Consider the following 18860-nt stretch of genomic DNA (forward strand, 5'->3'; position numbering starts at 1 on the left):
AGAATAGGCCCCTTGAATCTCCAAGTACTTCTATTTTAGTAGGCAGAAAAATGCGGACTCATTTGAGTAAGCAGAGCCAAGTAGCACACAAGATGAACAAACAAAATAAAAAGTTTGTAATGAATCAGATTAATAAAGTAGGATAGTTTCAAAAACTAAACAACAAGGGGAAATCCTCTAAGTCAGTGGTGTCAAACTCGATTGCACTCCTCTGCCAGCAAAAAACGAAGCTCGGGAGAGACGCACGTGGCCCTCCTAAGCTCCGTTTTCTTTGGCAGAGGCATCGAAGACCACTCCTTTGCTGATTCCAGGGTGTCCCCTCGGGCCAGATCTAAGCACCCCATGGCCCAGTTCCGGCCCCCGGGCCTTGAGTTTAACACCCCTGCTCTAAGTCAAAAATATAAGAAGGTATAGGATGTAACCACTCTGCTAAGGACAAACAAGTATGGATCTAGTTAGTGTTTCAGAAGGGGGTTACCTGGAGTTAGTTATTAAGATCTGAGATATGATAGTAATACCATTGTCAGTAATAGCCTTGGCTGAACTGGTTATCTACAGTTTATCTATGATGGTACTGAGCAGGGATATATCTGAAAGCAGGCTGGTAACTCTTGCTGGGAAGCTACTATCAAAGAATACCTAGTTTAGTTGTCATCACTCTGTTGTCCAGCAGCATTTTGCATATAAAATAGATATGCTCAAGGACTCATTAGAGCAGGGGTGTCAAACTCGCGTCATCACGGCATCGTCACGTGACATATTGGGACTTTTCTCCCCTTCACTAAACTGAGCGGGGCGTGGTCAACACATAAGCATCTGGCTCACAGGCCACAAGTTTGACACCCCTGCATTAGAGAGTTGCAACTCAATCTACATACCATTAAAGACACGTGTGACCCAACGTGCTTGGATTTCCACAACTGGTATGATTGCACCAAATGGCCTGATGAAGCCTATAATGGCTAGTGTTGGTTTCTCTAGTTGAGGAAGAAAGATGTATTTGTACAAGGAAGCATGATGGTTTTCAACCTTGAGAATTGATTCATCAATGAAGGGAAAAGAAGCTTTGTATCCAGTGGCAAAGACAACAATATCTACTTCCTCTGCAGTGGGAGCATTTACAAACACAACAGCATTCTCTTTGAACTCTTTGACTGCAGGCATAATAGAGATCTTTCCAGTGATAATGCATGAAGGAAGTAAATCATTTAATATAGGTTCTCTCATCACACTCCTAGGGAAAAAAAATAAATGCAATTAGTAAATTGCAGGCAAAGGAGATACCCCCTGGATTATCCTTTCTTTTCAGCATTTTTATAGGTCATTCTTATTGGAGAAAGTTATGAGAAAGAAATTCTCCCTTTGACTCTCAGCCTGGAGTTTTCATTCATTTAACTATGAATATATAGTGGCTAATAAAGAATACCTATGTATATGTTTGTGCATGTTCTAGGCTGGCTAAACTAATGGCAATTCTCACCACTTGTACAAGTGAAGTCCATTATCATGATGTAAAGATGCATTTTCTTTGAAGTTTTTCAAACTTCCATTAGATGACCTAGAGATCTAGTAATATGGTGAGGGGGAAAATTCATTTATCTCTCTCTTAAACAAGAAGTGAAGTTTGCAAACCTCCGCTCTTCTCTAGCATAGTTTAGAAAAACTTCTTCTGTAGACTCAGAGAGAAAGTAAGAAAAACCTCTCAAACCTAGAATTTAAAATGCTTGCTTTCCTGTCAATTACAGATAGATTTGTACAATACATCTCTAATTAGCAAATTGCTCTGCTTTCAACTTTGTCTCCAAGAGTGTTGCCTTGTGCTGAAAGACTGAAATGAATCTGCTCAAGGCAAGGAATGCCTATTATTCAGGAGGTAACAAAATCAGCTATAGAACAAAATAATTTTATACCTTTGAGTTCCCTTTAATGTTCATGGTTTGAATGGAGATTATATGTCATATTGTATATGTACAATCCATAACCCCTTACGTGAGGAATGGCTCTTTGTCACATACAGGTCAGCAGCCACTCTCTCCTTCAGATAAAGAAATTGCTTGATCTTTTTAAAACAAAGGGCAAAAATCTGAAGAAGGAAATTGGGAAGGAGTACAACTATCATCTGCCCAGCAATCTCTGATTAATGTTTGGGATCTTGGGAAGCTGTAAAAAATGCAGAAAGGAAGCAGAGAATATTTGTTTTGAGAATCCTGCTAATTTTATAGAAATATGATATATGTATAGCCATGAGGTGTTGGTTACCACCTTTAAAGCGCTCCATGGCATAGGACCCGGGTACCTCCGAGACAGTCTTCTGCCACCAATAGCCTCTCACCGACCAGTCCGTTCCCACAGAGAGGGTCTCCTCAGGGTGCCATCAGCCAAGTTATGTCGGCTGGCGACACCCAGGGGGAGGGCCTTCTCTGTGGGAGCCCCAGCCCTGTGGAATGAACTGCCCCCGGAAATTCGTAAGATCTCCGACCTCCGGGTGTTTCGCTGCGCATTGAAGACCCTGTTGTTCCGCCAGGCCGGACTATCAACACAATAGTTTTAAATTGGGGTATTTAAATTTTTTTGGGTTTTAAATCTGAGCCAATTTATTTAATTATTTTAAATTTTATATTGTTGTTTTGTCTGTGTTTTTAAATAGGCTGTACACCGCCCTGAGTCCTTCGGGAGAAGGGCGGTATAGAAATAAAATTATTATTATTATTATTATTATTATTATTATTATTATTATTATTATTATTATTATTATTAATTTGCACTAGGCTTTTTATTTGGTTTTTGGTGGTGCTAAATCTCTGTTTTTCATCTCTGCACAAATTACAGAATTAGCATTTAATGCCAATTTAGGCTCTGCGTGAAAATATAAAATGTTTTGGGAACATTATGCTTGGTAATCATTTGAATCCCTAATTTCTTTACCAGAATTTGTCTTGCAAGCTCTTCATTTGTGATAGAACATGCCACACCGTGGTCTGTTCTATTTTCCTTTGTTCTTTTTAAACTACTTTCCAAGTAATGTGATCTTGACAGTTCTATTGTTATCTCTTTCTCTGTTGAATGCTTGTATTTTAATGTGTATGTGCACACAGCTTTGAATCAGGGTTTTGCAGGTTTTTAAAATCAGTGCCTGAAGTTTTCTTGGCAAGAGTTTTTGGAAGTAGTTTGCCATTGCCTGCTTCCTAGGATTGAGGAAAAATGACAAGATCGCCCAGCTGGACTCTAATCTATGGCAAGACTAGAACTCATAATCTCCCAGTTTCTAGTGTGATACCTTAATCACTACATGAAACTGATTTTTTAATACATGAAGTTAAAAAGTGTTTTCTATATAACATAACATAACAAAACACAACACAACACTACTTTATTTGCAATGAGATTGGTTTATCTCTCAAGAGGAAAAAATAAATACAGAACTGGTTAGTCAAAATGCTAGACTACCGGTAGGTGGCCAGGATAAATGGCCAGCAAGTGGCACTATATTAGGCATCAATAACTAATGCAGGGGAAAGGATCAGGATGTGAAGACTTAACAAGAATTCTGGAGGGGAGGAAGAGGTTTGAGGTATTTGTCAACTCAGTCAGTGTTAATAGGAGGGGAGAGATCCAGCCCTCCCCCACTGCTTTGCATAGTTCCGCAGGGCTTGGTACTCTCTCCGCTCCTGTTCAACATTTATATGAAGCCACTGGGAGAGATCATCCATCACCATGGACTCAGATATTATCAATAAGATGATGATACTCAGCTGTATGTCTCAGCCCGTGGTAAATTAAGCGATGCCATATCCTCCTTCTCACAGTGCCTGGAGGCTGTTAGGGCTGAATGGGGAGCAACGAGTTGAAACTAAACCCTGGCAAGACTGACCAACCCTGGTTCTGGGTTTGGAATTCCTTGGCCCAGGGAGAATTGCCACCTTTGGTCTTGGGTGGAGTGGCACTACCCAAACAGACCCTGTGTATAATTTGGGGGTTCTCCTGGATTTGTGACTCCTGCTCAAAGAGCAGGTTGCAGTCGTGGCCAGGAGGGCCTTTGTGCAGTGATGGGATTCAAGTAATTTAACAACCGGTTCTGTGCCCTAATGATTTCTTCCAACAACTAATTTGCCAAACTGCTCAGAAAGTTAACAACCGGTTCTCCCGAAGTGGTGCGAACTGGCTGAATCCCACCACTGCCTTTGTGCAATTGCAGTTTGTGCGCCAGTTACACGCTTTCCTGGATCAACAATCCCTACTCATGGTCACTCATGCCCTAGTCACTTCCCATCTTGACTTTTACAACACGCTCTACATGGGGCTGCCCTTGAAGAGCATCTGGAAGCTCCAGTTGGTGCAAAATGCAGTGGCCTGCATGGTTTTATGCAGACCTCAGTGTGCACATGTATCACCTCTCCTGCAGGAGCTGCAGTGGTTGTTCATTTGCTTCCAGGTGCAATTCAAAGTGCTGGCTGTCACCTTTAAAGCCCTTCATGGCCTGGGACCAGGTTATCTGAGGGACTGTCTCTTGCCGGTCACATCTACCCAACCCACCTGAGCGGGGGAGGCAAGGAATGTTGCAGAACCCATCCCTTAGGGCAGGGATGTCAAACTCGATTTCATTGAGGGCCGCATCAGGGTTGTGTTTGACCTGAGGGGCTGGGGTGTGCGTGGCCAAGGTGGGCAAGGCCAGCTTGATGTCACTCATGTCAGGGGTGTCTGTGGTGGCCCAACCTGTCTTCCAGTGAAAACGGGCTCCAGAGCTCAATTTTCAGCTGTGATGGCCTCCTGCCGCCCTCTGCCAGTGAAAACTGAGCTTGGGGGGGCCGTACACGCCCCCCCGAGCTCCATTTTCGCTTGGAGAGAGGGGCAGGAGGCCATTGCAGCCAAACGCAGCAAACTCTGTTTTCGCTGGCACAGGCACCATGGGCCAGTCCTTTACTGTTTCTAGGGCGGCCCCGTGGGCCAGATCTAAGCACCCCACAGGCCAGATCCAGCCCTGGGCCTTGAGTTTGATACCACTGTCCTAGGGGGATACACCTGGTGGGACCCAGAAGAAGTGCCTTCTCTGTGGTAGTTCCCTCTCTCTGGAACATCATTCTCCCAGAGATTAGAATGGCCCCCACTCTAACACTCTTCCGGAAGGCGCTGAAGACCTGGTTCTGCCAGTGGGCCTGGAAAATGCAGAGCGGGATGGAGCCCATTAAATTGCTCATGTGATGTGTTGTTGCCGGGGTGGGGTGGGGGTGGCAGGTTATTTATACTATTTTATTAATTTATTATAGGATTCTCTCTTTTATTAGTTTTATTGTTTTTTTATATGAGGTTTTTATATTCTTGTAAGCTGCCTTGAGTCGCCATGTTTTAATAGGCAGCAATAGTTTAGTTTAGTTGAGTTGAGTTTAGTTTAGTTTAGTTTATTGTCATTGCACCTCGTACAATGAAATTAAATGCCATCTTCAGTGTACATTATAACTATAAAAATAAAACACAATTAAATTGAAAACCCGATATTGCATTAATATTGCACTATACAGTAGAATTCAATATAGTTACAATATAAATTTTGTAAATAAATAAACAAATAAATAAAATTTATTATCTTCCCATCTTTAACCTCTAATTTATTCCCAGTACCTGTCTTGGGGAATTAAGCCATAGTTTGCATGGTTAAACCACTGGTTCACTCTGTTTGCAATCATCCATGTTGTGATACGTCCAGGAAGGCTATTTCGGATAATATTCAAAAAACGACTTAGAAACACCATGTCCCAGGGGTATCCATTATCAAAAACACGGCTTATTACCCAAGCACCTCTTTCTGTGCTGATCATCACCTAAAAAATAGAAGACAATGAAAAGAGAGCAGCAGCCTGATAATAATGAACAATCTCAAGTCATATCTATATCTCACACAAAAATATTTAATAGATTATCTCAGTCTAGGTTTGGGACTCTTACGATGAGAACCTGTATTCATTCATTCACTCTCTCTCTCTCCCCCCTCCCCCCATATTATGTACAATATAATGTTAGGCTGTGAACTGCTTAATGCCAATTGTAATTGAGGTGATATAAAGCTTCATAAATAACATTAACCCATGTAGTGCTGGCCCTCTTGAAAGTCATTAGTTATGTAAATTAATTCCAAACTTCATGCTGGGTTGAGACAGATCCGGGAACTGCTTGCAGTACTTCTTCTAAGTGCCCACTTGGTTCTTTTAATTCTGCTGGCTATATTGTGGCCTGCCAATATCCATCTAACTGTGCCCACTAAGTAAAAGAAATGTCCAATACACACACACACACACACACACAAAGCTGAGACCCCAGTAAAATATCAATTTTCCTCATGTAATTTATATATACATGTCAAAACTACAGTAAATTAACATCCAGGTTCTATTGCCTGGGAGATGAGCCAAAACATCATGGTTTTCTGAAAGGCCAATATTTTGATTGATGGATTTCAGTTTTGAGGCTGCCAACTTAACAACTCTGGGCAGCTTATAATTACAAAAGAGAAATAACATATATAGAAAAAGTGACATATAAATATACATGAAAGGAAGATTAACTCGGTACCAATTTAAAAAATCCAACTTATGGGGATTCCACAACTGCTGCATCACAATGTTTGGGAGAACAACCAACTTTTAAAGGATTTTCTGAATGTCATTGGGGTCATTGGATTTTAGGGGTGAGTGGCATTGCAGGGCACAGGCAGTGTGATGGAGAAGGCATCTTTCTTGTATCCTGCAAGATGATAATGTTTAATCAATGGGACTCAGAGGGCACTTACTCTGCCTGATCTCAGCGGTCAGGAAGAAATAACTAGAGGATGTTCATATCTCTAGGACAGGGGTGTCAAACTCGTGGCGTCACAGCGGGTCATGTGACATATTGGGACTTTTTCCCCCTTCACTAAACCGGGCATGGGTGTGGCCAGCATGTGATGCATCTGGCCTGTGGGCCGTGAGTTTGACAGCCCTGCTCTAGGAGGTGGCTGTTCCATAAAGCAAAGGCTGTGACAGAGAAGGCATCTTCCCAGGACCGACCAGATAATACTATAGGTAGTCCTCGACTTATGACCACAATAGAGTCTAAAATTTCTGTTGCTAAGCGAGACAGTTGCCCCATTTTATGACCTTTCTTGCCACAGTTGTTAAATGAATCACTGCAGTTGTTAAGTTAGTAACATAGCTGTTAGTAACATAGCTGTTAAATGAATCTGGCTTCCCCATTGACTTTGCTTGTCAGAAGATCACAAAAGGGGATCACATGACCTTGGGACACTGCAACTGTCATAAATAAGAGCCAGTTACCAAGCATGTGAATTTTTATCACATGACCACCGGGATGCTGCAATGATTGTATAAGTGTGAAAAGCGATCATCAGTCACTTTTTTAATGCTGCTGTAACTTTGAATAGTCACCAAATGAGCTAGTGTAAGTTGATACACTCATCAAGAGGACCCAGAATGTTCCCTTTGTGGCAGATGTAGTGAGATATGTAGAAAACATCAGAGATAGGCAGTCCCACAAGCATCCTAGCCCCATGCCATGAATAGTTTAAAAATTGACAGTTAGCACCTTGAATAGTACTGGAAGCCCACTGGGAGCCAGTGCAGCTGATGCAATAGTGGTGTTACATGAGTGTGCTGTGATGCCCTCTGAACTGTATGTGCTTCTGCCTTTTAGACCAGTCACTGTTTCCAAAAACTGTTCAGGGCAGCCCTGTTGCAGTAGTGGAAGTGGGAGTTGATTAAGACACAAATGACAGAGTGCAGTGCCTCCCAGCCCAGGAATGGCTGTAATCACACAAGATGTATTTCTGCAAAGGCTGTCCTGTGAGCAAAAGCTATGAGTCCAGGAGCATCCCTAGATGCATCAACTCTACCTGGGCGATTGTAACTCCATGCAGAGTTAACTGTAGAAAATCATTAGATACCAAGGTTCCTAAAGCCTTGTCAGGGTTGAGCCAGTGGTGGGTTTCTACCAGCTCACCCCGGTTCGGGTGAACCGGTAATGGTGGTGGTGGGAGGCTCCACCCACCCACCTGGACATCATCACGAATGCTCTGCGCACATGCAGAAGCGCCCCGCACGCGTACTCACAGTTCCTAACCAGTAGCGAAAGTAAGTGGAACCCACTACTGGGTTGAGCCAAAGCTGGTTCTTCCCCAATCAGTCTAGAAAGTCTCTAGGCACAGGGAGAATATTTCAGTTTCATCACTTGGACAGCCTGGGCAGAGATGAATAACTCAATGCCTTTAGGATCCTGATGATACACCCAGCAGTTTCATTTATATATTGGAGCACTGCAGTCTTGTAATACAATATCTGAAGGGTCTTGAGTTTACCCATAAACCAAGTCGGTCATCAGAGGTCCCTCATTTTGCTGCTATGTAAGATATATGGTGGTATTCTCAGAAAAAATGGAAGTGTTCAGATTATGGGTTGTTTTGGGGGGAAGCTTGCAATTACTACTGTGTGTAGTTGGCATCCGAATATATTTATTTTTTTCTTAGCCTTCTCCTTTCAATTTTCATCTGGTCTAATTTTGAGAGTTTTCACTATTACTCATATATATTTTGCTACTTTTTGAATATTTTCCATTCCATTGTTTTGTCTTTTGAAATTTAAAACAGAGGGGAAAAAATAAGATTGTAACTATTCACTAGAACAGTTGATGGGCAATACATTTTCCCAAGGGGCCACATGAGAAACCGGAAATATTCTGAAGGGCCACCACCACAGCCCCTGCTCCACCACTGCCACCCTGCCTCCTGATGCCACAGCTGTCCTGCCTCCTGCAGCCAATACACACACATGCATGCACGCGCCCACATACACACATACATAAATCCAGTGGTGAAATTTAAAATTTGTTACTACCGGTTCTGTGGGCGTGGCTTGGTGGTGGTGGGGTAATGTGACTGGGTGGGCGTGGCCAATTTTTTTTTTTTTACTTTTAAAACCATTTTTTCTACAACCTCTTCAGCAAAGAGGTTGTAAAAAAATGTTTTCAAAAGGCTCTGACGATCCCAGATGAGTTGCCTGATTGGTAGAGGCTTTTTTTCTTTTAAAAGTCTCCGCCGATCAGGCAACTCAGCCTGGATCGTCAGAGGCATTTAAAAGAAAAAAAAGCCTCTGCCAATCAGGCAACTCAGCTTGGATCGTCAGAGGCATTTAAAAGAAAACAAGCCTCTGCCAATCAGTCAACTCAGCTTGGATCGTCAGAGGCTTTTAAAAGGAAAAAAAAGCCTCTGCCGAGCTGGGATCATCAGAGGCTTTTTTTTTTTACTTTTAAAAGCATTTTTTCGGTTGAAGAGGTTGTAGAAAAAATGCTTTTAAAAATTAAAAAAGCCTTTGATGATTGTGCGGCTCAGCTGGGCATGGGGGCGGGGGCAGGGATTTTTGCTATCGGTTCTCTGAACCATCTGCCTCCATCGCTACCGGATCGGGTGATCTGGTCCAAACTGGGAGCATTTCACCCCTGCATAAATCTCTATAAATCTCTTATTAAAATTTAATAAGAATAAATTTAAAAATACAATTTAAATGGGAGGTTAATTCATACTCCTTATGTGCCCCTTTCCTTTGTGTGAATAAGCTCCAGTGACATCATTGACAAGTATTATCAGAAGAAGGCCTCCATAAATGATCTTAACTGTACAGTCAAGGTTATATGGGGCAAAATTCTTCTGCTAATTTGTACAAAATCCGGTTGTGGGAAAATCTGAATATAGTTAATGTACTTTATTAGCATATGAAGAATCTCTCCATTGGCTATAGAAAAAAAATATTCAGGACATAGTTTTTCACACAAGATGGAGCTACCATTCCACTTAAGGCTTCCAACAATAATATGGAAAATCATAATTTTGCCTAAACCTTATTTCAATAAATTCCTCTGTATCTTGTTTTGAGGCATACTGCATGTAGAAAAATGAGGATTTTTCCAGATCGAACAGCTGTATGTCATGTACATCCAGTTATTATTTATAGTTGTTGATCAATGTTTTGACATGATTTACCAAACCCAACCTGGGAAAGGATGCCTTATAATTTTTTGCATGCAGAACATATGGTCTGCAAATAAAACATGCCCTTGCTTTTGTATGAAGGACAGGAAATGTAATACTGTCCAAATATTTCAGATTTAGGTTCTACCATGTTTCCCTGAAAATAAGATCCGGTCTTATTTTCTTTTGGGCTTGAAAATACGCACTTGAGCTTATTTTTGAGGAGGTCTTATTTTTTTAAGTGTGGGGGCCGATGGGAGTGGGAGCACAGCTACCGCTGCCCCACCCTCTCTGTCCCACTGTCTGCTTGTCCACAGCTGCAACGGGCCAAGCTCTCAGCATGCCCCAGCCTCCATTCACCCTACCTGCTGGCCCAGATGCTGCTGGGACACTTATTGGCCATAGTGCCTCATGGGGGCTCTTTGTCCTCGCAGGGTGAATGGAGCCTGGGACATGCTGAGAGCTTGGCCCTGATTGAGGCCGTGGGCAAGCAGACAGTGGGACAGAGAGGGCGAGGTCGGTGGTAGCTGCCCAAACACTTTTTGTCCAGAGGGAGACTAGGCTTTGTCTGCTTGCAAAGGGGACACTTTGAAACAGAGCTAATTGCTCTGTTTCAAACTGTCCCCCTAGCAAGCACACGAAGCTTTGAGTCTCCATCATTTCTCTGTCTGGGTGAAAAGTTCTGTCGTGAATGGCTTTCTGCCACGAGCAGCTCCACCGGCACAATGCAGGACGTATGGGGCACCTCCATCACCCCCACTTGCCCTAGTTTGATTTTTACACCTGCCCCTTGCCCCACCTTGTACAACCAGATGGTGGGTGGGGCTTAACTAAGGCTTATTTTTGGGGTAGGGCTTAATTTAGGTGCAGGTGTGAAAATCCGGCTAGAGCTTTTTTTCAGGGTAGGTCGTAATTTTGGAGAAATATGGTAGTAACGTTCAATCAATGTGGACAATAGCAAGGGATTGTATGAGGGACATGTTACTTACAACACCATTTCTCCCCAGTGGTATCTATCCATCCTGTTGGATCCAGCAGGAGTAGAAGCTGCTCCAGGTCCTTTCTGTGACAGAATGTTAGCTTGTGGGACCCAGGAGGATGGCCTTTTCTGTCACAGTGCTCACCTCTAGAACATCATCTCTTTGGAGAACAAACTCATTCTGACCTTTGGTGTTTTGCAAGGCCTTAAATACCTGGCATCCTCAGGGTGAGCTATATTGATTGGGGATGACTGATCAAGGCTGTGTGCATACTTGGATAACTCATCTTTATGAATCTGGAGCCCAAAAAAGTTAACAGCCCCTTCTGACCAATAGTCAAGCAGAAAGACCATAGCAATCAGTCAATGCTCATTTGCAGGCCAATAACTGAGTGCCATATCTTCCCTGCTCAAATCTATGCATAAAGATACCAAATTCCATCTTTCCATAAAAACAAAAGAATTGCATTTTCCCATGTTGCTGCATTTCTTATGGCAAAAAACAAAAAAAAAAAAACCAAACCCCACCTTCTCTGCCTAACAAATTCCTAACAGTGAAGTTAAACATTCTGTTATAGTCCTTAAGTCATACTTTTTCTTTGACAAGCTTGAACCTCTGTAAATTTCTAAGCTGAGTAATGCATAGTGGACTAGAATCTGCCAGGAATGCTCCATCTTTGTTGCTTTTTAAAACTTATTTGGAAAAAGCTACTTTGTTGAGGCAACTTTGCCTTTGTCTTCAACATAAATGGTTGCACACTCATATTCGAACCTTTTTTCTTGTTAAATATGCTTTTGTTTATTTCTTATCGGAGGAAGAAAGATCAAAATCCCCAGGTCAGCTGTATTGCTAAAGCTGGGGTGGCAAGTAATTTGTATTTGAGCTCCTTTCCCTCATCATGCTACCAAAGGGAAATTCAAGAATGAACCAAGAAGTTTGGTTCCAGTAAGATTGTAGCTCACATAGTCAAGCAAAAGGCAGTGATAGGCTGTCATTTATAAAACGATATTTGCTGCTTTGAAACTACATTTTAATGGGGGCAATTGGAACCTTGTTTAAACCAAGTTAATGGCCTTTTAGGCTTCCTCCTGTGAGTAGGAATTCACTTTTTGAATAATAAGAATTATATGTTGGGGGGTGGGAGCATCAGGCTATTCAAGATGCTTAGGTGGAGCATGGCCAAAAAAAGAACTACTGGTTTAAGCCATATAAAATGTGATTGGCTCACTTAGTCACAGGCATTATGCCTTCACTTGGAAGACCTCATCTGTTAGCATTATAAATTTGGTGTGGAACAAGCATTACCAATCTTAAATTCTGAACTTATTCAGTACAGTAATAATGAGCACCTTTTACTGAATAAATTACAAAAGCTAATTCTCATTTTATTATTCTCACACTCATATTAGCTGAGTGGCATGTTTTTGAGGAAGATTTACATAGAAGTTCCTCACACATTAGAACAATAGTGATAAGAGAATAGTCTAACTTCTTTACCAAAATCAAGGCTAAAATGTAGTCCAGTCAGGTTTCCAAAAGTGAAGCTGTTCTGAAGTACTTTACCTTTTTTGCTGTTTGAGTGGCTTCTACAGCAATATCAACTCCAGAATTCCCCATGCCAATCACAAGTACCTTTTTATCTCTGAATACCTCTGGGGTTTTGTATTCCCGGCTGTGAAAATAATGACCATTAAACTTTTCTAAATCTGTGGGGAAACAAAGACAAATCCAATGAACTTTCAAATAAAACTTATAATAAATAATAGCAGATTCCATCTTGATTGCAATTGTGGCATTTATATAGAGCAACCCTAATATGCAAAGTTCTTTACATGTATTATCCCAGTCACCCTTACGTGAGCCCAACAAAGTATACTGTAGCCTATTATTGGTGAGAAATCTAAACTGTAGCTTGCTAACTAGATACTATCTAAGAAATTCATAAAGCACTTTCCTCAATATTCCTGTAAGAAAAACAAAGATGAATAGCATTTGGGGGAATTTTAAGGGTTGATGATATTCCTTCATTTGATGACCATATCTGAGTTTCATAAAACAATATTCAACAATATGTTTCTGGAATAGAGTTGATGCTAACAGTCTTTGCTGGACACTGTCACATAAATTATCTTATAGTTTTCCATTGCTGTTCTCTGCTGTAAGCTAATTCTGTTTGTTTTTTGTGAAGTTTTTTTAGAAGTGGGCAAAAGGTCAACCTTTGTAGCCATAGATGTCTTTGTTTTTTGTGAAGAGTATTGGCCTACCTACAGCTTGGTCACCCAGAAAAACTATTATCTAATTCTAAAGTAGACAACAGTGGTGGGTTGCTCCTGGTTCGGCTTGGTTCGGCCGAGCCAGTAGTGGTGACGATGTGACGTCACCGAACCGGTTCTCTTTGACTGGGAGCTGGGCCTTCCTGCCCACCCCCGCATTATTCCTACTTTTATTTCTTGTTTTTTAGCCCAGCTGATAGGCGCGGCAGAGTGGCATGCCGCATCTCAGCTGGCCTAGAAACCTAACGCGCTTGTTCGGTGATCACACGCAAAGCACGTGCGTGAAGAGAACCAGTGGTAACACTGGTTGGAATCCACCCCTGATAGACAAATATTTTAATTGTTCTCAAGCTTCAGTTCCTATCAGTTGCAGTATGACCAAGATGAAAATTGGTAGGATTAACAATTGATCAACATTTGGAAGGCCACAAGTTGTCTGTGCCAGTTCTTAAGCAAGACAGCATAATTAGGATGACTTAATTTTTAAAGAGATCCTGCTTTGTAAATTTAAAGCAATAATTCAATAAATAAATTCAATAAAGACTTTTGTAAAAACAGAGTAAAAACTAAACTGGCAGAAATGAAGCCATCTCATTATAAAGAGTACAAGCTTACAGGGAAACCAGAGCCAAAGATAATGATGAAGATGTAAAACGGGATACAGCAAGGCTCTCTAATAATGCTTGACTTTCTTATATTTTTAAGAAATTGTTTTGTTGATGTCCATTATGTATCAATATACTTAAATACATTGTAACTGGACTTCCGGTTGGTGAGCTGCGGCGATATGGTGCTGAGTGAGTGATCGCTACTCCTCAACACCGCCTGTCACCACGTTTTGGGGATCCCTTCGGGGGCGCGGGACCTGGAGAGCCCCGCGGACAATAGAGGGAGTCCGGCGAGCGAGAAAGTGAAGCGCAAGCACTTCTCGCAAATCCGGGCGGCTCTGTCAAACCAGCGTGAGTGAGTCAGCCTTTTAATGGCTGACTTGAAGCTGTGGGGAGCTGACAACTAGAAGGAAGCAAGGAAGATCGGAGGTGGCAGTGGCGTGATCGAAACCTGCTTTCCCTGCCTATGTGGATTTAAACATCAAAAAGGGGTCGGCGTAGACGAGAGCGAGGGGCTCAGAGTGGAAACGAGCGGCGCTGGAGATCAAAGAGCAGTTTGCCAAGGCACAGAGCTCGTCTAGCCGGCGCAGAAAAGGAAAGTCTGAGGGCGCTGAAACTGTCTGCGTAAAAAGAGGTTTGGTGGAGCAAGGAACACATAAGAACTCAGGAAAATTTTGTTCCTCATTTGCTGGCCATAGTGGGAAGGTGAATTAAGCTGAAGATCGGATCTTACTTGCCTGTATCGGAGAACAGGAAGTGCAGCCATTAAAGAAGCCTGACAGAGCAAAAGCTGAAAAGGACAGGCATAGAGACAATCTAGCTGCGAGATTTATCATAGAGCTTTGGCTGTGGCTAAGGAAGAATTGGAGGAGATTGGAGGAGATTGATGACTGAGTGAAAAAAAAAAATCAAAATCAAAAAAATTTATCTTTGTGGAAAATACCATTTGTCCCTTATTGTATCTTGATAGCCTTCCTCTTTAATCTTTTTACTTTTTATAACGCTGTCCTCAACCCCCTGACCTTCTACATAGTAATAGTGTCATTAATAAGAATTGTTAATTTTTAGGCTATTTAAGTCTTGACTTGACTTGCTTATAAGATATACTAGTATACAGTGTTATTTGATTTGCATTCATTTAATTAATTATCTAAATATACTCACTTGTATCTATAGTAACTTTACATATTTTATATATCAACTTATTAATATTTAGTAATATAAGAATTTCAGTATTTTCTTGGTCTAGATATATATAATATACTCTCAAGCTATGATATTTTAAATCTGCTATTTATATTCCGCTGCTTAGCATTTACAGTATTTATTAGTATTTTTATAGTATTTAAAATTGTAATTGTATTTAAAATCAAGTATTCATAAATTTCCATTTACAGTATTTATAGTACTATAAGCATTTAAAAGTACAATATTTAGCCAAATTAATTGCTATATCGATACATTGATTGTGACTTGTTGATTAACTGATATATTGATTGTATAGTATTGAACTGTTTAACCCATATCTATTAAGCTGGTTATACTTGTTTATAAATTTAGAAGGAAAAATTAGATTTAGGAATATATATATATAAATATATACTTAAAAAAAAAAAGATAATAGAGGCGCTAACTGGCGAATGAGAATTTGGAGTAACATCGACAGGATAATTAGAGAGCAAAAGAAAATTTTGAAAGAAATGACAAGTATGTCACTCACAGCGGGGAAAACAGGAAAAAAGACTCCCTCTAATCCCACTATAACGACAACCTCTCCGGCGACACTAAAATCAACAGAAAGCCTGGCAATGCAAACTCTGCAAGCATCATTAACCTTGATCCAAGAAACGATGATGGCAATGCAGGAAAAACTGTTAAATAACCATGCCGAATTAAAATCAGACATACATGCATTGGACCAGAAAATGAATGAAATCCAAACATCAATAGTCAATAATGAACAACGAATTCAAAAAGCTGAAACAAGAATTGACCAAACTGAAAAGAAATTAGATATTGTGGATCAAACATTAACAAGCCAAAATAAAGAGTTAGAAGACTCAATAATCCAATTGGAGATGGACCAGGCTTCCTTCTATTTGCGATTTCAGAATGTTGTCGAGGACAAAGAGGAAGACCTAGGTGAAAAGATGGCTGAGCTGATAGCGGATGCACTTCACCAAGACAAACAGGCGATAATCAGGGAACTGGACGACGTATACAGGGTCCAGACCAACTACGCAAGAAGGAACAAGCTCCCTAGAGAAGTACATATCCGCTTCGCACGGAAAAAAGTTAAAGATATTCTATACAACATGGCAAGAGACGAACAGATAACATATCGAGGAAAAGAAATAATAATTCTAAAACAGATACCAAGAAGAGTTCGGGAGATGAGGAAGGGATACAGATTTCTAGCCATACAGTTGAATAAAAGAAAGATACTATTCAGGTGGCTTCTCCCAGAAGGGATGCTAATAACCTGGCAAGGAAGAAAAATCAAAATAGAAAGCCTGAGTACAGCACAAGATTTCCTTGATCAGTTGAGAGGTGTGGAAGAAGAGCAGGGTAGCAAGGAAGAACTAGAAACAGCAGTAGTGGAGGAGGAAGCCCCACACCAACAGAATACGAACGAAGCAACTGCAGAGGAGAAGACAGAAGAAGAAGAAGAAGCCAAAGAGAAGAAAACAAGACCAGTAAGGGCCGTAAGAAACAAACAAGAACCTATAATCAGATAGAGGTATAGAGATGAATGACCTGAAGTTAATATCCGTAAATGTCAATGGACTAAATGATTACAAAAAGAGGAAAAGAATATTAACAAAATTAGGCAAACAAAATGTTGATATAATGTGTTTACAAGAGGTACACATAAAAAAAGAAGAGAGTAAATGTTTAGAATATAAAAAATTCGGTCAAACATTCGATTCGCTAGCAGAGAAAAAGAAGAGGGGGGTGGTAATTTACGTAAAAAAAGGAATTGAAGCAGAATTGAAATTCAAAGATACAAAAGGTAGAATCCTCATGATTGAAATTAAGAGAGGGAATTCCAAGGTATTATTAGTGGGCATTTATGCCCCAAATAAAAAACAGGGAGAATTTTTTAAGAAACTCCATGAACAATTAGTGAAAATGGCATATAACGAAATTTGTATGATAGGGGATTTTAATGGCATTGTGGATCCGGAGAAGGACCACAAGAGCAATAAAGAAAAAAAAAATAAAAGGACAAATTTACCGAGAGCCTTTTTCGAGTTAGTCGATGAATTAGATTTAATTGACATTTGGCGTACCTTGCATCCAAACGATAGGCAATATACCTTCTTTTCAAATGCACAAAAGTCATGGTCCAGAATTGACATGGCATGGGTTAGTAGGAATTTGGGGTTAGAAATTGGAACAGCTGTAATTAACCCAAATGACTGGGCAGATCATAATCCACTAGAAATTAGATGGAAGCTTGTTCAGAGAAAATACCAACGGAGGTGGAGGTTAAATGCTAAATTATTGGGCGACAAAGACTGTATACAAAAATTCAAAGAAGAAATAAACCTCTTTTTTAAGGAAAATGAAAACAAAGGCACATCCCGCGCAATAGTGTGGGATACAATGAAGGCCTATCTGAGAGGAGTCGCGATTTCATATACTGCACATAAAAATAAAGAAGAAAGGAAGATCCTGGAAGACTATTTAAATCATATAGGAGAATCAGAAAGAAAACTCCAAGATAACCCAGAAGATGAAGCTGCCAAAGAAAATTGGATGATGTGGAAGCATAAAGTAAATATCATGGAGCAAGAAGAGCTGGCACAAAGAATGAAAAGAACGAAACAATATCTTTTTGAGAATACTAACAAATCAGGCAGGTGGCTGGCCTATAAATTAAAAAAGGAAAATGAAAGGGGAATAATTCATACCTTAGAAGACTCTAAGGGCGAATTATTGACTAACAAGGAAGGAAAACGGGATAGGGTGAGAGAATACTACGAATCCCTATACAAAGAAGAGGAGATACCGGATGATAAAATAGAACAATATCTGATAAAAGCAGAGCTCCCACAAATAACTGATGATGAGAAAGAAATGCTCAACAGAAAGATTACAATTGAAGAATTAAAAACAGCCCTCTCCAAATTGAAAAATAATAAAGCGCCAGGACCTGACGGATTCCCAGGGGAAATATATAAAAAATTAGAAGAAACACTCCAACCGAAATTAGTAGAAATTTTCAATGACGCATTGCTAGACCATAAAATTCCAGAGTCATGGAAAGAGGCGCATGTTACACTTGTGCCGAAAGAAGGTGCCGACCTAAAACAAATCCAAAATTATAGACCAATTTCGCTCCTAAATACTGACTACAAATTATTCATGGGTATAATGGCAGAAAGAATGAAAAAGATTTTAAATAATTGGATATACAAAGACCAGAACGGATTTTTACCGGGGAGACAAATTAGGGATAATTTGAGAATCGTGCTAGATACATTAGAGTATTATGAAGAACACCCCGGAAAACAGATGGCTCTGATCTTTGTCGATGCTCAAAAAGCATTTGACAATCTAAACTGGAAATTTATGATTAAACAAATTGAGATTATGAAATTCGGAACAAATTTTGAAATGATGATTAAATCTATTTATAATAACCAAAAGGCGAGCATCCTGGTGAATGGGGATAGGACCAAAACATTCCAAATTAGTAAGGGAGTAAGGCAAGGTTGTCCCCTATCCCCCTTATTGTTTATTTTGGCCCTAGAAGTTCTTCTCCGGAAAATTAGAACTAACGAGGAAATAAAAGGATTGAAGATTAGGAAGGAGACCTACAAGACGCAAGCATTTGCGGACGACGTAGCTCTAATCCTTGAAGACCCCATAGAATCAGGACCTAAAGTATTAGAGGAATTAAGTAAATATGGAGAGGTGGCAGGCTTTATACTGAACAAAACTAAAACCAAAGTATTGATCAAGAACACAACCGAGAGCCAGAAAA

General features: G+C 40.5%; 1 protein-coding gene across 2 annotated transcripts in view; it reads right to left on the reverse strand.

The window, feature by feature from the left end:
- Positions 1 to 18860, reverse strand: part of LOC117661221 (flavin-containing monooxygenase 1) — a 42625-nt gene that overhangs the window by 4709 nt on the left and 19056 nt on the right. For both annotated transcript variants that reach the window (XM_034409839.3, XM_034409840.3), the window contains exons 6-8: positions 12550 to 12692; positions 5617 to 5816; positions 879 to 1234 (exon numbers count right to left, since the gene is read on the reverse strand). In XM_034409839.3, coding sequence (XP_034265730.1) covers positions 879 to 1234; positions 5617 to 5816; positions 12550 to 12692 — 699 coding nt within the window. The remainder of the gene's footprint in view (positions 1 to 878; positions 1235 to 5616; positions 5817 to 12549; positions 12693 to 18860) is intronic.

This window comes from Pantherophis guttatus, chromosome 3 (genome assembly GCF_059756535.1).
Source record: "Pantherophis guttatus breed Tessera chromosome 3, ASM5975653v1, whole genome shotgun sequence".
Taxonomy (NCBI): domain Eukaryota; kingdom Metazoa; phylum Chordata; class Lepidosauria; order Squamata; family Colubridae; genus Pantherophis; species Pantherophis guttatus.